The 20,526-nt window shown below is 44.1% G+C and overlaps 1 protein-coding gene across 2 annotated transcripts in view; it reads right to left on the reverse strand.

Moving 5' to 3' along the window:
- Positions 1 to 20,526, reverse strand: part of LOC137614376 (26S proteasome regulatory subunit 10B) — a 67,821-nt gene that overhangs the window by 22,410 nt on the left and 24,885 nt on the right. For both annotated transcript variants that reach the window (XM_068344165.1, XM_068344164.1), the window contains exons 4-6: positions 12,271 to 12,420; positions 10,306 to 10,530; positions 6,023 to 6,185 (exon numbers count right to left, since the gene is read on the reverse strand). In XM_068344165.1, coding sequence (XP_068200266.1) covers positions 6,023 to 6,185; positions 10,306 to 10,530; positions 12,271 to 12,420 — 538 coding nt within the window. The remainder of the gene's footprint in view (positions 1 to 6,022; positions 6,186 to 10,305; positions 10,531 to 12,270; positions 12,421 to 20,526) is intronic.

Genomic DNA, 20,526 nt, shown 5'->3' on the forward strand with positions numbered 1-20,526 from the left:
AGCCTGGAGTGGAAAGACGACGTTCTTTAGACGTCTCAAAAGACTTGAGAATGTCTTGAAGGTCCTTGTTGGAAGACAGGTCCAAACCCCTGTGGCGGAGAACTGAGGCCAACATGCTCCTATATCCTTTAATCGTAGGTGTTGAAAGGGATCTCTCATTCCTAAGATGTAGAAGGAAGTCAGCTATTTGGATCACAGAGGTATTGGTAGAGGATATTGAATTGGCTCTACACCAGCTTCGGAAGACCTCCCACTTAGACTGGTAGACTCTACGAGTGGAAACTCTTCTAGCTCTGGCAATCGCACTGGCTGCCTCCTTCGAAAAGCCTCTAGCTCTAGCGAATCTTTCGACAGTCTGAAGGCAGTCAGCCGAAGAGCGTGGAGGTTTGGATGCAACCTGTCTACGTGTGGTTGACGTAGAAGGTCCACTCTTAGAGGTAGAGTCCTGGGGAAGTCGACTAGCCATTGAAGTACCTCTGTGTACCATTCTCTTGCAGGCCAAAGGGGAGCAACCAGCGTCAGCCGTGTCCCTTCGTGCGAGACGAATTTCTGCAGAACTTTGTTTATTATCTTGAACGGAGGGAATGCGTACAGGTCGAGATGGGACCAGTTCAGAAGAAAAGCATCCACATGAACCGCTGCAGGGTCTGGAACAGGGGAACAATAAAGCGGAAGTCTCTTGGTTATGGAGGTGGCAAACAGATCTATGGTAGGTTGACCCCACAAGGTCCAAAGTCTGTTGCACACACTCTTGTGGAGGGTCCATTCCGTGGGAATGACCTGATTCCTTCTGCTGAGGCGATCCGCTGAAACATTCATATCGCCCTGGATGAACCTCGTGACCAGAGTGAGGTTTAGACCTCTTGACCAAATGAGGAGGTCCCTTGCGATCTCGTAAAGGCTCCTCGAATGGGTCCCTCCTTGCTTGGAGATGTAAGCCAAGGCTGTGGTGTTGTCTGAATTCACCTCCACCACTTTGCCTAGCAGGAGGGACTTGAAGTTCAACAGGGCTAGATGAACTGCTAACAGTTCCTTGCAGTTGATGTGGAGTAATCCTTGTTCCTTGTTCCATACTCCTGAGCATTCCCGTCCGTCCAAGGTCGCACCCCAGCCCGAGTCCGATGCATCTGAGAAGAGATGAAGATTGGGGGTCTGGATGGCCAATGATAGACCCTCCTTGAGAAGGAGATTGTGCTTCCACCACAGGAGGGTGGTCTTCATCTCTTGGTTGATAGGGATAGAGACTGCTTCTAGAGTCGAGCCCTTGTCCCAATGAGCAGCAAGATGGAATTGAAGAGGGCGGAGGTGGAGTCTTCCTAGCTCGACAAACAGGGCCAGTGATGAGAGGGTCCCTGTGAGACTCATCCACTGTCTCACTGAGCAATTGCTCCTCTTCAGCATGCTCATGATGCACTCTAGGGCTTGGTTTATCCTGGGGGCCGATGGAAAAGCCCGAAAATCCTGACTCTGAATCTCCATTCCCAGGTACACAATGGATTGGGAGGGAATGAGTTGAGATTTCTCTATATTGACTAATAGACCTAGGTCTCTGATTAAGTCTAAAGTCCAATTGAGGTTCTCCAGACAACGACGACTCGTGGAGGCTCTCAACAGCCAGTCGTCTAGGTAGAGGGAGGCTCTGATGTTCGATAAGTGTAGGAATTTCGCTACATTCCTCATCAGATGAGTAAAGACCATAGGAGCTGTGCTTAGGCCAAAACACAGGGCTTGGAACTGATAGACAACCTTTCCGAAAACGAATCTCAGGAAAGGTTGGGAGTCTGGATGAATGGGAACGTGAAAGTATGCATCTTTCAAGTCCAACGAGACCATCCAGTCCTCCTGTCTGACCGCTGCTAAGACCGACTTGGTCGTCTCCATCGTGAACGTCTGCTTGGTGACATACTCGTTGAGAGAGCTGACGTCCAGCACCGGTCTCCAACCTCCTGTCTTCTTGGCCACAAGAAAGAGACGGTTGAAGAAGCCCGGGGATTGATGGTCCCGGACTATAACCACTGCCTTCTTCTGCACAAGTAGCGACACCTCCTGTTGCAATGCTAGCCTCTTGTCCTCTTCTTTGTAGTTGGGAGAGAGGTTGATGGGCGATGTGGTCAGAGGTGGTTTGAGGCAGAATGGAATCCTGTAACCGTACCTCAGCCAACTGACAGACTGTGCGTCTGCACCTCTCTTCTCCCAGGCTCGCCAGAAGATCTTGAGTCTGGCTCCTACTGTTGTCTGGAGAATCTGAGAGTCAGTTCTTTCCCTTAGATGTCCTGGATCCTTTCCTAGACTTGCTCCTGTGAGAGTCTGGACGGGAGCTTCCTCGGCTGGGGGCTCTACCACGAAAGGGTGGTATGAACCTCGTAGCCGGGGTATCAGCCACTGGGGAGCGATAAGTCTTGGGGATTGAGGTGGCAACCTTAGACTTACGAGCCGATGAGGCTACAAGATCGTGCGTGTCCTTTTGTATCAGGGCAGCCGACAAGTCCTTAACTAGCTCCTCGGGAAAGAGGAACTTTGAGAGTGGAGCAAAAAGGAGTTGTGACCGTTGGCAAGGTGTAATGCTGGCGGAAAGGAAGGTACACAGTTGTTCCCTTTTCTTCAACACCCCTGATACAAATAACGACGCTAGCTCACCCGATCCATCTCTGATGGCCTTATCCATGCAGGACATTATTAGCATGGCAGAATCTTTGTCCGCAGGAGAGGTTTTCTTGCTGAGGGCTCCCAGGCACCAGTCGAGAAAGTTGAACATTTCAAATGCTCTGAACAACCCTTTCAGAAAATGATCCAGGTCTGAGAAGGTCCAACAAACCTTCGAGCGTCTCATAGCAGTTCTCCGAGGCGAGTCCACCAGACTTGAGAAGTCAGCCTGGGCAGAGGCAGGTACTCCTAAGCCTGGTGCTTCCCCTGTGGCATACCAAACGCAACCTTTCGAAGCGAGCTTCGTTGGAGGGAACATGAAGGAAGTCTTGCCAAGGTGTTGTTTAGACTGCAGCCACTCCCCTAAGATCCTTAAAGCCCTCTTGGAGGATCTAGCTAGGACAAGCTTAGTATAGTTGGACTTAGCTTGTTGTACGCCCAGCGAAAACTCAGATGGTGGAGAGCGGGGAATAGCAGAGACGAAGTGGTCTGGGTAAATCTCCCTGAGTAGAGCCAAGACCTTACGAAAATCAATCGACAATGGAGAAAGCTTAGATTCGTCCACGTCTGATGAGGGATCAAGGTGTGCCTCCTCATCATCCGACACCTCATCAGCAGAGGGTAGCGAAGCGATCGGACCAGAATGCTGAACCGCAGAGTCAGAACGGGTAGGAACAATAACAGTGGTTTCCTCTTCCAGTAACTGTTGAGGGAAAACCTGAGGCTCAGACTGCAAAGGCTGAACAACAGACGAAGCAGAAGGCAGGCGCATGGGTGAAGGAGGTTGACTCCTAGCAAGAGAGGTTGAACCCAAGGATTGCACAAGCTGAGCGGAGGACGGAGGCGGAGTAGTCCGTTCCTGTTCCTGTGAGATGAGCGGAGCATGATGAGGTTGAGGCTGCGCAGAACAAGGTAAAGTTCTCGCAAGCTGAGGCTCCTGAGGCGCAAGTCCAGGGTGTAGAGGAGCTTGCCTTGAGGAGGGTTGAGCTCGCTGCAGCGATGGCTGAGCAGACAGATTCACGGAGGGGAGAGGTTGTTGTACCCCAACCGAGAGTTGCACCACTGGTGGAGCAGCAAGGGGAGGCGGAGGAAGAGTGGAATAACTCTCCTGATCCCAAAGCAAGGGTTGCCTTAAAGAAGGCTGAGGCTGAACACCACTGGGAACAGCGAACTCCGAAAGTGGCTCAACATCGTACGCCTGGCAGATAGTGCTGCGACCAGGCGGAGCAAGTGCAGGCGGGGCGAGCACAGGCGGAGCGAGAACAGGCGGAGGGAGTGTAGGCGGAGGAGGAGGTGCAACACTCTCAGCCCGACACTCACGCATCAAGTCCGAAAGCTGAGCTTGCATGGACTGAAGCAGGGTCCACTTGGGATCGGCAGAAACGATAACAGACTGAGGTAAAGTCACAGTCGGGCACTGTTTTGGCAGAACCTTACTCCTCTTGGGCGGAGTACAGTCGACAGATGACTGAGGCGAGTCAGAGCTGAGCCAATGACTGCAACCTGGCTGAGCACTCGCGGACTGGACTCTACGTTTAAGCGGTCTCGAGACCTGAGACCAACGTTTCTTCCCTGCTAGTTGATCAGCGGACGAGAATAAGACGGGCTCAATCGTCTGCAGGTGGGAGTGACGGTCTAAGGAAGACACGCCCGCAACCACCGAGGATAGTTCTGTGCGCCTAACAAGGCCTGTCGAACCCTTAAGCCCTTCGACATTGCTTCTCCCCTGGGCATGGGAGCTTGCAAGAGGTCCCGGACTGGGAGGACGACTGGCTCGCACAGAAAAATCCTCACGCACCACACTGGCACCACTAGCACTTGGCACTGCACCGACACTAGCACTCGTCACAGCACTGGCACTAATTCCACCCACTGCACTCTTGACCTTCAGTTCTTTAACTTCGGCCATCAGAGACTTATGGTCACTTACCACTGATTCTACTTTATCGCCTAAAGCCTGAATAGCACGCAAAACAACTGACATATCAGGCGGAGGGCACACAGTAGGTTCGGGGGTAGCCACTACAGGGGTAGGAAAAGGTAGGGGATCATGAGGTGAGGAAAACAGAAGAGTGAGAAGAACTTCTCCTAACTCTACCTCTCTCTAACTTAGATGAATATTTTAAAAGACGGACAAATTCCAATTCCGAAAGTCCGGCGCATTCCTCACATCGATTTTCTAATAGACAGGGCCTGTCCCTACAGTCAGAACAAGCGGTGTGAGGATCTACCGAGGCCTTCGGAATACGCCTATTGCAAGACCTACATCGTCTATGGGAGGGGGCTTGCGAAACGTCAGACATCTTGTTTCAAAGAGTTAGCCAAAGGGTGATCCAAAAACAAGCAAAATTCGTTAACCGTTATATCAGTATTATATAAAAGCTATCTAGCTAATATAAGAAGGATTCCAGTAAAGCGACAGCCGTTAATCTGAGAGAATACTTCACCAAATATCCGTGAATAAACTCGAAGACCATAAGCGTATCCCAGAACGTCTAGCCGGAAGCACGACAGAGGAATAATTGAGGAGGTGTCAACAACAAATGATTGAGTACCTGGCCACAGGTGGCGCTGGTAAGTACACCCCCTTCTAGTATTGTGATAGCTGGCGTATCCCTCCATAGAATTCTGTCGGGCAACGGAGTTGACAGCTACATGATTATCGGGTAAGTTTAATATTGAAAACATAAATATTGTATTCTAGTAAGTTCAATAATCATAAAAGTTGAATTCTACTGTGTTCAATAATCAATCTTAATATTCTATCAATCTCTACCACAAACAAAATATAAACAATATAACCTAAAGCCTCAAAATAGCAAAGAAAACTTGTGAGAAGGAACTAATACAGACAAAATTTTCAGAAAAGGGATGCTAGGAATAGTCCAAAGCTATTACCTATAGTGGAAAAGATTCATGATCAAGAACAACCAACATTCAATGCAAAGAAAGTTCATGCATCATATCTTGACCAATCTATGAGATGTAGGGAACTAGAAAAGTACATACATACATACATATACCAAGGCACTTCCCCCAATTTTGGGGGGTAGCCGACATCAAACAAATGAAACAAAAAAGGGGACCTCTCCTCTCTACGTTCCTACCAGCCTGACAAGGGACTCAACCGAGTATAAATAAGAAAAACAATACTAGTAAACTACACTTAGAATGAATTAGATTCCCAGAAGATTCACCACAATAAAAAAGATAATCAAAATGGCAAATACCTTAGTAGACATAAAACTAATAAAAATCTTGGGGAAACAGATTTATAGTTTTCAATTAGTTTAGCTATTACATAAAGCATACAGTACACAGAAAATGTGAAAAAGGCTTCATATGCATATATTACAGCAGAAAATAATAACGAGCTTACCTATTTCTCCTCGTTTAGTAATTGGACCAGAGTGGATCTTCAGGATTTCCAATCTTGCTTGCTCATTCGGAAGGGCAATCTCAATTTTTCTGTCCAACCTGCCAGGTCTCAGCAACGCTGGATCAAGTGTATCTGGTCGATTGGTGGCCATGATCATCTTGACCTAAATGACACAAATTATTAGAAAAGGACTCAAAAATATAAAATTCAAACGACAAAGATTAATATTCAACCAATTAATTTTGAGCTACCTCAGCACTTGAAAAAGTATGATACCTCTGTTAGTATATAACTAATTAACACACCTTGAATAACGCCTCTACCATTTATGTTTCAAATACTCAATATATAATAAAGTATGTCTATCGTGAATATGCCCTATCAAAACTGTAAACATTATTTTATAAGTTTGAAAATAACCTAAATAAAAAACAATTGTACTAATAAGTCTATATTATTTTGATATTTATCTCCAGGTCACACTGCTTATACCTACGAAGCTTAAGCTTTTGACGTTTAACACAAGAAGAAACCTTTACATATCCTTTCCTCAGGGGAATGCCCTAAAAGAGTAGTCATGTCCCTTTGGGGAATGCCCTAAGAAAGTAGTCATGTTCATTTGGGGAATGCCCTAAGAGAGTAGTCATGTCCCTTTGGGGAATGCCCTAAGAAAGTAGTCATGTTCATTTGGGGAATGCCCTAAGAGAGTAGTCATGTCCCTTTGGGGAATGCCCTAAGAAAGTAGTCATGTTCATTTGGGGAATGCCCTAAGAGAGTAGTCATGTCCCTTTGGGGAATGCCCTAAGAAAGTAGTCATGTTCATTTGGGGAATGCCCTAAGAGAGTAGTCATGTCCCTTTAGAAATTTCCCTAAGAAAGTAGTCATGTTCCTACGGGGAATGCCCTAAGAGAGTAGTCATGTCCCTTTAGAAATTTCCCTAAGAAAGTAGTCATGTTCCTCCAGGGAATGCTCTGAGAGAGTAGTCATGTTCCTCCACGGAATGGCCTAAGGGAGCAGTCCGTGATTGGTGTTCCCACGGCCCTAACCCCACCTTTGGTCCTTTCAATTTTAAATTAACAGTGACCTCCATTAATACATAAACCACTTGAATACGGGAGGGAGGGAAGGTGATCATGGGACCTGGAGGCAAGCATCAAAATGCTGTAATAAATCTTCTTATCAAAGTTCTGTTTATTTTGATGAATTTTACCCTCAGGTCATGGAGCAGACTACCAAATTAACCTTAAGTCTAATAAATTCTTTATCTGATGTACTTACCTTCTCTAAATCTTACTCATGTAAATCTTTTAAAGTAAACTTTATACAATATAATAAAAGGAATTGTGCAAACAAATTCTAGTATAGTACTTCCTTTCTCAAAATTAGGGGCCAAATGCCAGTCAATCTAATAACTTGAACTTTCTCACTTCCTATTTATTGATGTTATAAGCAATAGGAATGAAGCAAAATACCTTTTCGTTCTTTTTTCAAGTCGGCTACCTCAAAATGGGGAGAAGTGCCATGGTAGATAGATAGAATAAGCAATTGTCTAAATATCTGAATATGAGTCTTATATTGGGAGGAGAGTGATGGAAATGGAGGTACAGGGAACAAGAAGGAGAGGGAGACCAAGTGAAGGTGGATGGACTGTATCAAGCATGACCTTCGATCAAAGGGATTAACCGGTGATGAGGTGTGGGACAGAGGTAGATGGAGGAAGCTGACCAGAAACATCGACCTCACATAGAAGTGGGAAAAGATGTAGACAAAGAAAAAGAAGATGAAGGAGGCCAAGGTAATATCTACAGTACTCTAGTTCATCCAAAAGTATTGGGGTTGGGGCAGCTACCTCAGGCACTTTTTAGGTCTAAGCTTTTAGCTCCATTGAGTTTTTCTATTGTAAGGGCAACTCGGTTACTTTTGTTAGTTTCATCTGCTCTGTTGATGTTTATTATAGTCAGGAAACTTGACATATTTACAGATTTTCTGATCTAAGACTCATCAAGTTTCCTGGCTATAATAAACATCAACAGAGCAGCTGAAACTAACAAAAGTAACAGAGTTGGCCTTACTATAGAAAAACTCACTGGAGCAAAAGCTTATACCTAAAAAGTGGCTGAGGTAGTTGCCCCCAAACCCCTATACTTTTGGATGAACTAGAGTGGATATTACCTTGGCCTCCTTACGAACAAAATACCAACACATCAAACGCCTGGATTAGCACTTGGAAGCAAAACTTCTCCTCAATGTAAAAGATGCCTAAAAAACCTCAAAAGGTAAAATTTTCTCTTGGAACCCTTAATCTATTCATTACACAGACTACATACTAAATCTAAAAATTTGCCTATAAACATAAGCCTAACTTTTCTAGCTAATTGCAGCTCTGACCAATATTTCTATGCTACTTCACTATCATCATATGCTATTAATAAAAATAGCCTTCTTTATTAATATTTTTCAAGATGTAGCAAATATCAGGGCCAAAGTTAACCAGTTCCGAGTGTGTAGTTAAATTAAAATCTTTATCCCCAAATTAACTATAGACATTTGGTTCAGAAACAGAAGCCCAATACTCATCAGTCTCCCCAGTAGTTTCGACCATAATCCTAATAAACATAACTAAATGGTACGTAATTAACCGATAGCTTGATATGCTTGAACCAGTAAGAATGATATGAAAAGTACCCCTCTCCTTCTGCAATAAAGAGTAGGAAACTTACGCCTTTGAATCCGAAATACAAAAACTTGATTCTCTTTTTCTGCTTCAAAACTCTGCCCGCCAGGGTTCTTTCAAAGCAAAAACCTTACAATTATTTACATAGCTGCCTATACCTGACAGAAGGCAGGGTAGGTTATTATTAACGACAAAAGCTTAATTTCAGACTACTCATACCTACTGCCAAATTTGATAAAGGTACTTACGGTTAAATTAATAGGAGTTTAAAAAAATTATTATGGACTCTAAAAATATAATGCTGTTCTTATATAAATAGAATAGGTATTATCTAATAAGTTGAATTCTAAAAATAAAATTAATTTCTATGCTCAACTTCTTTTCATATTACTTTCATCTCTAGAAGTTTGGAATGTTGACATTTACTCCTTAAAATTAAGAAATTTCCAACTATTCCTTCCAATACACTAATGTCTCTTGTAGAGCTAGGACATCAGAATCTAACATCAATAACATGCAGCGCACGTTGCATCGCTTCTTCAGTCTAAATGTCTACATGGGATGTACGCTCCCTCACTCATCATGTCACGTTTCTTCTGTTTTTATATTTAAGTGTTTAAGAAGCACTGTTGTACATAAGAATTTTGCTGCAAGATCATAATCTTCATTCTCTAAATTGATTAAAATAAGTTTTCTTCTTTTATTACCCAGTAGGGACTCCAAATGATGCTTTGTACTGATCCATGGGTTGCCGGATATACTCAAAGAATGTCACCCGACTCAATTAATCATGCGGATGCATTAGAAGGTCTCGACTCAGGGAAAAGTCTCATGTTGTCGACCGGTCTCAGCACATATGAAAATCTCGTGCTGTGGACCAGTCTCAGCGACTAGGAAGATACAGTATTTTTTTTTTTAATTGAATATCAACCTAATATCCAATACTTTTTTTTTTTTATTTATCATTATTCATTATTAATAAATAACACTTTTTCTTTGTCTATTTTAGAGGAAGTTTCCCTTTTTCTCAACATTCATATTCCTTCTCGAATGATTCCCCTATTTCTCTCGTAACACTTTCATTCGAGTTTTAATCGTAATCCCCTACCAGACATTGAGTTCTATGTTTGAATGTAAAAAATTTCAGTTCACCCATCTAAAATTCACAAACAAATTATATTCAGCATCACCTCTCTTTATGTCATTTCATCCAACATCTTTTTAAACTGGGGATATAAACTATTATGTTGACAATAACAACAACTCAAATCAGGAAAGGCTGCAAAACACACCTGAATAGTCCTGGCATAATTTTAAAACAACAAAATAAATATTGAACGAAAACTAAACCTAAAGGGGAAAACCACAGGAGTCAATTAATCCTTCTACTCACTATTTCATCTAGATTGTGAGGATCAAGATGTGGAGGTGTGAGCGTGGGAGAACCATTCAGGGACAAATCCCCTGGATTGGGGCTCTTAGACAAGCATTTCCTAGAGGACAGGGCACATGAAATGTTTCTCTTTCTTTCAACGTCGAAAGCTTTATACTTCGCAGATATAAGCATTGTAGCCTAGAGGTAAGATTCATCAAAATTAAGAAAAATTACCTGCCCAAGGGAGTCAAAACCATCCATCTGATTCAGCAACTCCATCAACGTTCTCTGAATCTCACGATCAGCTGATGTACCTTCCGAGAATCGTCGCCCTCCAATAGCATCAATCTCGTCCATGAATATAATGCACGGTTGGTGATCGCGAGCGTAGTTGAACATTTCACGAATAAGACGAGCTGACTCACCTATGTACTTATCCACGATAGCACTTGACACAACCTAGGGAGACAAAACTTTCTTTAAAAACTGAAAATATCCTGACGAGGGAAATTGATTACATTAATCCTACAGGTTTTCCCATCCAAGTCTTCAATACTAACAGGAATGAATAGATGTTTGAGGACAAAAAACATATTGTACATACACTATACTGTATACATAAAATATATCTTCCTTATCCATTGCTTCACTTATCCTCAGTTGACAAATTGATATTAATTTAAAAATTATACATGGAAATTAACCTATATATATAAAAAAAAAAAACAAGAGAAGTTGGCCAAAAATGAGAGAAAGACTTCTGAAGACAGAGATTACCATCTGTTCTTCCAGCCCCCTAATGGAAAGTACTCTCACCCTCTTTGAGACTTAGGGTTTTAGAGACAAGGAAAATTATCTTACACACACAAAAAAAAAGTAAGCAAAATTAATCATATGGAATGTTATAAATTAAGGATATCTTTCAAGATTTTCCTTATATAAAAAGCATAATTATACCTTTGCAAAGAAAAGAGGTCTCAGACTATAGTCAGACCAAACTATTTGTGGATTTATTGCATGCAGTAATGCCCTTGAAAGGCATAAAGTGTTATGTATGTTATTCACAATCATATACTAAATACAGAAGAGGCCTTGATATAAGACTAAAAGCCATTACAGCATTACACAAAGGCTTGAAAATTCATTTATGTAAAAGTAACATTCTCAATTTGCTCTTCGCTGTTATATAACTTTAGTACTCTTTACAGTAATAACCATCTTTATGTCGGTTCAACATATGTCAGTTTCAACTTTAGGTCACTTATAAGTATTGAAATAAAAAATAAAATCTCCTTTATGAGGTTTTGCCCGATCTTGTTCGTTTCTACGTCGTACAATAACAATAAAGTGTTGTACTGTAAAGAACTGTACTATACTTCACAAGCTTATTAATGTATGTATATGGTTTTTATAAAATGATAGCATGTTATAAGTAATTTTTTTTTTCAATAGAAGTACAAGGATCACGTACTGTAAGTCATTTTATAAGGCGAAAATCCAAAATACGTCGAAAAATAACTTCCACCAGGTCTCTTAGAATCAATTACTGACGTAGGGTGGAGTAATGCTGTAATGTATTTAGTGTAACCAGCCCATCGTGCGACTTTTAGATTTAAAGACAGGAAAAGTCTGCCCTATATCTCGTACACAAGTGAAACAATAAATGTTGAGTAGTTGAACATATCTAAGGTTATCATCTTATATTTTTAAAGACATTTCTACAAAATAAAGGTTAAATTTTTCCATTATTAAATACTCCTTCAGATTATCAGATATTTTTTATATTAATTATTTTTTAATTTTTCATTGTGAAATTATATTCAGTAAGTACTTTATTTTACAAGAAATCTATTCACACTTTTTACGAACTAAGAACAATTGAATTCCATAATGTTTACCCACAGAGAGAGAGAGAGAGAGAGAGAGAGAGAGAGAGAGAGAGAGAGAGAGAGAGAGAGAGAGAGAAATCTATATTATCATTGCTAGTATAATATTGTAATGTATTGTAACATGTTATTACAGTACTATGCATAATATTGATTACGGTACTGTATGTAAGGGTATATTTAAAGGTACAGTATTGTAAGAAAAAATAAATTCAACATCCATAAAGCTTATAGTCATTTATTATCCACTGGAGGGGCTTGACCTAATACACAAGAATAAGGAGGACCAACCATACTGTGCTGTATTACTAACCTTCAGAAAGTTGCAGTCCAACTGCGAGGCTACAGCTCGAGCTAGAAGGGTTTTCCCAGTACCAGGGGGACCATATAGTAAACAACCCTTTGGCGGTGAAATACCGACACGTTGGAAGAGCTCGGGGTTCAACAATGGTAATTCAATCACCTGGAAAGAAATAAAACAATGGCAATTATAGTGATGTCTTCATGTTATTATTATTACTTGCTAAGCTACAACCCTAGTTGGAAAAGTAGGATGATATAAGCCCAGGGGCCTCAACAGGGAAAATAGTCCAATGAGAAAAGGAAACAATAAAAAATATTTTAAGAACAGCAACAACATTAAAATGTTATTTTCCTTAGTAAAATAAATTTTTGAATATACTTACCCGATGATCATGTAGCTGTCAACTCTGTTGCCCGACAGAAAAATCTAAGGTCGGGATACGCCAGCGATCGCTATACAGGTGGGGGTGTACACAACAGCGCCATCTGTCGAGTAGGTACTCAGGTACTTCTTGTCAACAAGAACTCAATTTTCTCCTCGGTCCACTGGTTCTCTATGGGGAGGAAGGGAGGGTCCTTAAATTCATGATCATCGGGTAAGTATATTCAAAAATTCATTTTACTAAGGAAAATAACATTTTTCAATATTAATCTTACCCGATGATCATGTAGCTGATTCACACCCAGGGGGGTGGGTGGAGACCAGCATACATGTTAACATTAGAAGCTAAGTATCCCGTATTTCATTTTAGCAGTTATTCAAAATAACAAACATAAAATAAATAAGTACCTGGTAAGGAAGTCGACTTGAACCATTACTCTGCCTTTTTAAGTACGTCTTCCTTACTGAGCCTAGCGATCCTCTTAGGATGCTGAGCGACTCCTAGGTGCTGAAGTATGAAGGGCTGCAACCCATACTAAAGGACCTCATCACAACCTCTAATCTAGGCGCTTCTCAAGAAAGAATTTGACCACCCGCCAAATCAACCAGGATGCGGAAGGCTTCTTAGCCTTCCGTACAACCCAAAAAACAACAATAAAAAGCATTTCAAGAGAAAGATTAAAAAAGGTTATGGGATTATGGGAATGTAGTGGTTGAGCCCTCACCTACTACTGCACTCGCTGCTACGAATGGTCCCAGGGTGTAGCAGTTCTCGTAAAGAGACTGGACATCTTTGAGGTAAAATGATGCGAACACTGACTTGCTTCTCCAATAGGTTGCATCCATAACACTCTGCAGAGAACGGTTCTGTTTGAAGGCCACTGAAGTAGCGACAGCCCTAACTTCATGTGTCCTTACCTTCAGCAAAGCAAGGTCTTCTTCCTTCAGATGAGAATGGGCCTCTCTAATCAAAAGCCTGATGTAATAAGAAACTGCGTTCTTAGACATCGGTAAAGCAAGTTTCTTGATAGAACACCATAAAGCTTCTGATTGTCCTCGTAATGGCTTTGTACGTCTTAAATAGTACTTAAGAGCTCTTACTGGGCAAAGTACTCTCTCTAGTTCGTTCCCCACCAAGTTGGACAGGCTTGGGATCTCGAACGACTTGGGCCAAGGACGAGAAGGAAGCTCGTTTTTAGCTAAAAAAACCAAGCTGCAAGGAACATGTAGCCGTTTCAGATGTAAAACCTATGTTCCTGCTGAAGGCGTGAATCTCACTGACTCTTTTAGCTGTTGCTAAGCAAACGAGGAAAAGAGTCTTTAATGTGAGATCCTTAAAAGAGGCTGATTGAAGCGGTTCGAACCTTGCTGACATCAGGAACCTTAAAACCACGTCTAGGTTCCAGCCTGGTGTGGTCAACCGACGCTCCTTTGAGGTCTCAAAAGACTTAAGGAGGTCCTGTAGATCTTTGTTGGTGGAAAGATCTAAGCCTCTGTGGCGGAAGACCGCTGCCAACATGCTTCTGTAACCTTTGATCGTAGGAGCTGATAGGGATCTTACATTCCTTAGATGTAAAAGGAAGTCAGCTATCTGCGTTACAGAGGTACTGGTTGAGGAAACTGCATTCGCCTTGCACCAGCTTCGGAAGACTTCCCATTTTGACTGATAGACTTTGAGAGTGGATGTCCTCCTTGCTCTGGCAATCGCTCTGGCTGCCTCCTTCGAAAAGCCTCTAGCTCTTGAGAGTCTTTCGATAGTCTGAAGGCAGTCAGACGAAGAGCGTGGAGGCTTGGGTGTACCTTCTTTACGTGCGGCTGACGCAGAAGGTCCACTCTTAGAGGAAGAGTCCTGGGAACGTCCACTAGCCATTGCAGTACCTCGGTGAACCATTCTCTCGCGGCCCAGAGGGGAGCAACCAACGTCAACCGTGTCCCTTCGTGAGAGGCGAACTTCTGTAGTACCCTGTTGACAATCTTGAACGGAGGGAACGCATACAGGTCTAGATGGGACCAATCCAGAAGAAAGGCATCCACGTGAACTGCTGCTGGGTCTGGAATCGGAGAACAATACATCGGGAGCCTCTTGGTCATCGAGGTAGCGAATAGATCTATGGTGGGTTGACCCCACAGGGCCCATAGTCTGCTGCAAACATTCTTGTGAAGGGTCCACTCTGTGGGGATGACCTGACCCTTCCGGCTGAGGCGATCTGCCATGACATTCATGTCGCCCTGAATGAACCTCGTTACCAGCGAAATCTTTCGATCTTTTGACCAAATGAGGAGGTCCCTTGCGATCTCGAACAACTTCCTCTAATGAGTCCCTCCTTGCTTGGAGATGTACGCCAAGGCTGTGGTGTTGTCGGAGTTCACCTCCACCACCTTGCTTAGATGGAGGGACTTGAAGTTTATCAAGGCCAGATGAACTGCCAAAAGCTCCTTGCAGTTGATGTGAAGTGTTCTTTGCTCCTGATTCCACGTGCCCGAGCATTCCTGTCCGTCCAGTGTCGCACCCCAGCCCGTGTCCGATGCGTCCGAGAAGAGACGGTGGTCGGGGGTCTGAACAGCCAATGGTAGACCTTCCTTGAGAAGAATGCTGTTCTTCCACCACGTCAGTGTAGACCTCATCTCTTCGGAAATAGGCACTGAGACCGCTTCTAGCGTCATGTCCTTTCTCCAGTGAGCAGCTAGATGATACTGAAGGGGGCGGAGGTGGAGTCTCCCTAACTCGATGAACTGGGCCAGCGATGAAAGTGTCCCTGTTAGACTCATCCACTGCCTGACTGAACATCGGTTCCTTCTCAGCATGCTCTGGATGCATTCTAGGGCTTGACTGATCCTGGGGGCTGACGGAAAAGCCCGAAAAGCTCGACTCTGAATCTCCATACCTAGATAGACAATGGTTTGGGATGGGACGAGTTGGGACTTCTCTATATTGACCAGGAGACCCAATTCCTTGGTCAGATCCATAGTCCATCTGAGATTCTCCAGACAGCGACGACTTGACGAAGCTCTTAAAAGCCAGTCGTCCAAATAGAGGGAGGCTCTGATGTCTGCCAAGTGAAGGAATTTGGCAATATTCCTCATCAGTTTGGTAAACACAAGAGGTGCCGTGCTTAGGCCAAAGCACAGGGCTTGGAATTGGTACACGACCTTTCCAAAGACGAACCTTAGGAAAGGTTGGGAGTCTGGATGGACGGGGACATGAAAGTACGCGTCTTTCAGGTCTAACGAGACCATCCAGTCTTCCTTCCTGACCGCTGCTAGGACCGACTTCGTCGTCTCCATTGTGAACGTCTGCTTGGTGACAAAAGCATTGAGAGCACTGACGTCCAGCACCGGTCTCCAACCTCCTGTCTTCTTCGCTACCAGGAAGAGACGGTTGTAGAAGCCCGGGGATTGATGGTCCCGGACTATGACTACCGCTCCCTTTTGTAGCAAGAGCGACACCTCTTGTTGCAACGCTAGCCTCTTGTCCTTCTCCTTGTAGTTGGGAGAGAGGTTGATGGGAGACGTTGCTAGAGGGGGACTGCGGCAGAACGGAATCCTGTACCCCTCCCTTAGCAACTTCACAGACTGAGCGTCTGCACCTCTGTTCTCCCAAGCTTGCCAGAAGTTCTTGAGCCTGGCTCTCACTGCTGTCTGGAGAGGTAGGCAGTCAGATTCTGCCTTTTGAGGACTTGGAACCCTTCTTCGATTTGCCACGATGACTGTCGGCACGGGTACCTCCTCTGCTGGAGGTTCTGCCACGAAAGGGCGGGATGAACCTAGACGCTGGTGTGTCCATCCTAGGTCTAGGCACGGAAGGTAAAGCTTTGGCCTTACGTGCGGAGGACGCCACCAGGTCATGGGTATCCTTCTGGATCAACAAGGCAGCCATCCCCTTGATCAGCTCTTCCGGAAAGAGATACTTGGAAAGCGGAGCAAACAACAACTCCGACTTCTGGCAAGGAGTGATCCCAGCTGACAAGAAGGAGCAAAGATGTTCTCTCTTCTTAAGCACTCCCGACACGTACGAAGCCGCAAGCTCACCAGACCCATCCCGAATGGCTTTGTCCATGCTAGACATGATAAGCATGGCAGAGTCCTTATCCGAAGGGGAAGTCTTTCTGCTTAACGCTCCCAAACACCAATCGAGGAAGTTGAAGATCTCAAAAGCACGAAAGACTCCCTTCAACAGATGATCCATGTCAGAAAAGGACCAGCAAATCTTAGATCGTCTCATAGCCAGCCTGCGGGGAGAGTCAACCAGACTTGAGAAGTCGCCCTGGGCAGAGGCAGGAACTCCCAAGCCGGGTTCCTCTCCCGTGGCATACCAGACGCTAGATTTGGAAGCAAGCTTGGTAGGCGGAAAGATGAAAGCAGTCTTTCCCAGCTGCTTCTTGGACTGCAACCACTCTCCCATAACCCTCAAAGCTCTCTTGGATGAGCGTGCGAGTACAAGTTTGGTGAAGGCAGGAGCTGCTGACTGCATGCCTAAAGCAAACTCGGAGGGAGGAGAGCGAGGGGTTGCAGACACAAACTGTTCCGGATACAAATCCCTGAACAGGGCAAGGACTTTCCTAAAGTCTAAGGAGGGAGGCGTAGACTTGGGTTCTTCTAAGTCGGAGTGCGGATCGTCCAAATGCGCAGCTTCGTCATCAGATACTCCATCATCCGAAAGCTGAGGAGGAAGTGGCAAAGGTGGAGCAGAAAGCTGAACGGCTGAATCCGGCAGCACGGGTGCATGCGTAGCTGCTGCGGATCCAACATCATGCCGCTGTTGGTCAGTCTGCGAGCTGGCAACAACAAAAGCGGAGTGCTGGTGCGTGGGAGGGACTGCCGTGGGTTGCGGAGCATGCCGCATTGCGTCAAAACACGGCAGCTCGACAGCACCTTCCCACTGCTGATGCGGTAGCTCACGCATGTCAACGGAGGGTGCAGCATGAACATGCGTCTGGCAGGGTTGACTGCGCATCGGTGGTGGAGCTCTCACAGGTGGAGTGTGGGAGCAGGCAGCCGCAGTATCTGCTGAGCGCACAACCGTGGCAGGTTGTAGGTTAACTGGTGCAGTGTCAACCTTCTCAGCACGATACTCCTGCATGAAGGAAGCAAGCTGAGACTGTATAGTCTGCAGCATGGACCACTTAGGATCTACCGTGGTTGGTGCGGCAACAGACGGAGTAGTTGCCTGCTGCGGAACCACTCTACCTCTCTTGGGAGGTGTGCAGTCTTCGGAAGACTGCGGCGAGTCCGAACTGACCCAGTGGCTACACCTGGGCCGTTGGACTCGCTCGGAAGGGACCTTACGCTTGAGAGGTCGTGAGACCTTGGTCCAACGTTTCTTCCTCGAAACTTCTTCCACAGACGAGGAATGATAGGGCTCATTCGTCTGTTTGTGGATGGGACGATCTCTGACAGATACGTCCGCAACCACTGAGGGTACATCCGTACGCTGATCAAGGCCTGCCGAACCCTTTGGTCCTTCGACATTGCTTCTCCCCTGGGCTTGGGAGCTTGCAAGAGGTCCCGGACTGGGAGGACGACTGGCACGCACAGATGTACCCTCATGCGCAACACTGACACTGACACTTTTCACATCACTAGCACTGATAACACTTCCCACTGCACTTTTCGCTTTCAGCTCTCTGACATCTGCCAAGAGCTGATTACGGTCATTAGCCAATGACTCCACTCGGTCAAAGAGAGCCTGAATGGCACGCAACATATCCGCCATGGATGGCTGAGCACTAGTAGCAGGTTCGGGAGTCACCACCACAGGGGAAGGAAAAGGTTGAGGGGCATGGGGAGAGGAAAAATCCACAGAGCGAGAAGAACTCCTCCTGATTCTCTCCTTCTCTAACCTACGTGCATTTTTGAGGAATTCGTTAAAATCGAATTCCGAAAGCCCAGCGCATTCCCCACATCGATCTTCCAATTGACAGGATTTACCCCTACAATTGGAACAAACGGTGTGAGGATCTATAGAGGCCTTCGGAAGACGCCTAGCACAAGTCCTAACACTACACTGCCTGTATTTAGGGACTTGAGACTGGTCAGACATCTTGAATTTAGAAGTAGTCAAGGGGGAATTCCAAAATCTAGCAAAGTTCGTTAACAATTAATCCAAATTAATTCCAAAAGCTTGCTAAGCTAATGATAAAGCTTCCTGAATAGCGAAGGCTAAACTCTAGAGTAAATACATCACCAAATCGTGAACAACAACTCCAGAATCAACAGCGTATCCAAGTAGGTCTTGCCAGCGGCACGACAGAGGGAAAATTGAGTTCTTGTTGACAAGAAGTACTTGAGTACCTACTCACAGATGGCGCTGTTGTGTACACCCCCACCTGGATAGCGATCGCTGGCGTATCCCGACCGTAGATTTCTGTCGGGCAACGGAGTTGACAGCTACATGATCATCGGGTAAGATTAATATTGAAAAATGTGCTGCAAACATTTGGAATTGAAAAAGATTAGTGAGTCAGTTTCATAGAACACATCAAACTTTGCATCACTTTCCAAAGAAAATAAATTCATAAATTTTTTCCAAAAAATTATACAACTTTACATATCTAATCAAGTAAACTCAATATAATGATTTGAATACAAGTTAAAAATAAAGAATTTCAATTGAATTAAGGTGGGTTTATGACATGTTATAACTTTCTCTATCCAAGTGATTGGTCATTTGAGGTCAAATTTCAGTACAGTAGAGCTATAGCATAAGCAGAGAGGTACATGAGGCATAATAAAGGCTGGAGAAGATCACTGATGATAAAAGGCAGGGAAAAGGGTAAAACAGTGAATATAACTCCAAGGAACATAAAGTAATACACAGGAAGCAACAATAAAAGAACTGCAATGACCTAAAAAAAAGCATTAGAAATACATTAACCAAAACAAAAAGTTCATAAAACTGTACCATTCCAAAGATACAAAAATGTTATTTTCATTAGTAAAATAAATTTTTGAATATACTTACCCGGTGATCATATAGCTGTCAGCTCTGCTGCCCGACAGAAAAACCTAAGGACAAAATACGCCAGCGATCGCTATACAGGTGGGGGTGTACATCAACTGCGCCATCTGTCGAGCAGGTACTCAAGTACTCCATGTCAACACAGAACCAATTTTCTCCTCGGCCCACTGGGTCTCTATTGGGGAGGAAGGGAGGGTCCTTTAATCTATGATCACCGGGTAAGTATATTCAAAAATTTATTTTACTAATGAAAATAACATTTTTCAATATTAAACTTAGCCGGTGATCATATAGCTGATTCACACCCAGGGGGGTGGGTAGAGACCAGCATTACATGTTGACATTATTATGAGCTAAGTATTTTGTATTTCATTTTAGCAGTTATTCAAAATAACAAACATAAAATAAATAAGTACCTGGTAAGGAAGTCGACTTGAACAATTACTCTGCCTTTTTAAGTACGTCTTCCTTACTGAGCCTCGCGATCCTCATAGGATGCTGAGCGACTCCTAGGAGCTGAAGTATGAAGGGTTGCAACCCATACTAAAGGACCTCATCAAAACCTCTAATCTAGGCGCTTCTCAAGAAATGACTTTGACCATACGCCAAATCAAGTAGGATGCGAAAGGCTTCTTAGCCTTCCGGACAACCCAAAAACAATAATAAAACATTTCAAGAGAAAGATTAAAAAAGGTTATGGAATTAGGGAATTGTAGTGGTTGAGCCCTCACCCACTACTGCACTCGTTGCTACGAATGGTCCCAGAGTGTAGCAGTTCTCGTAAAGAGACTGGACATTCTTAAGATAAAAAGACGCGAACACTGATTTGCTTTTCCAATAGGTTGCGTCGAATATACTTTGCAGAGATCTATTTTGTTTAAAGGCCACGGAAGTTGCGACAGCTCTAACTTCGTGTGTCCTTACCT

The sequence above is a fragment of the Palaemon carinicauda genome, chromosome 20 (assembly GCF_036898095.1).
Source record: "Palaemon carinicauda isolate YSFRI2023 chromosome 20, ASM3689809v2, whole genome shotgun sequence".
NCBI classification, from domain to species: domain Eukaryota; kingdom Metazoa; phylum Arthropoda; class Malacostraca; order Decapoda; family Palaemonidae; genus Palaemon; species Palaemon carinicauda.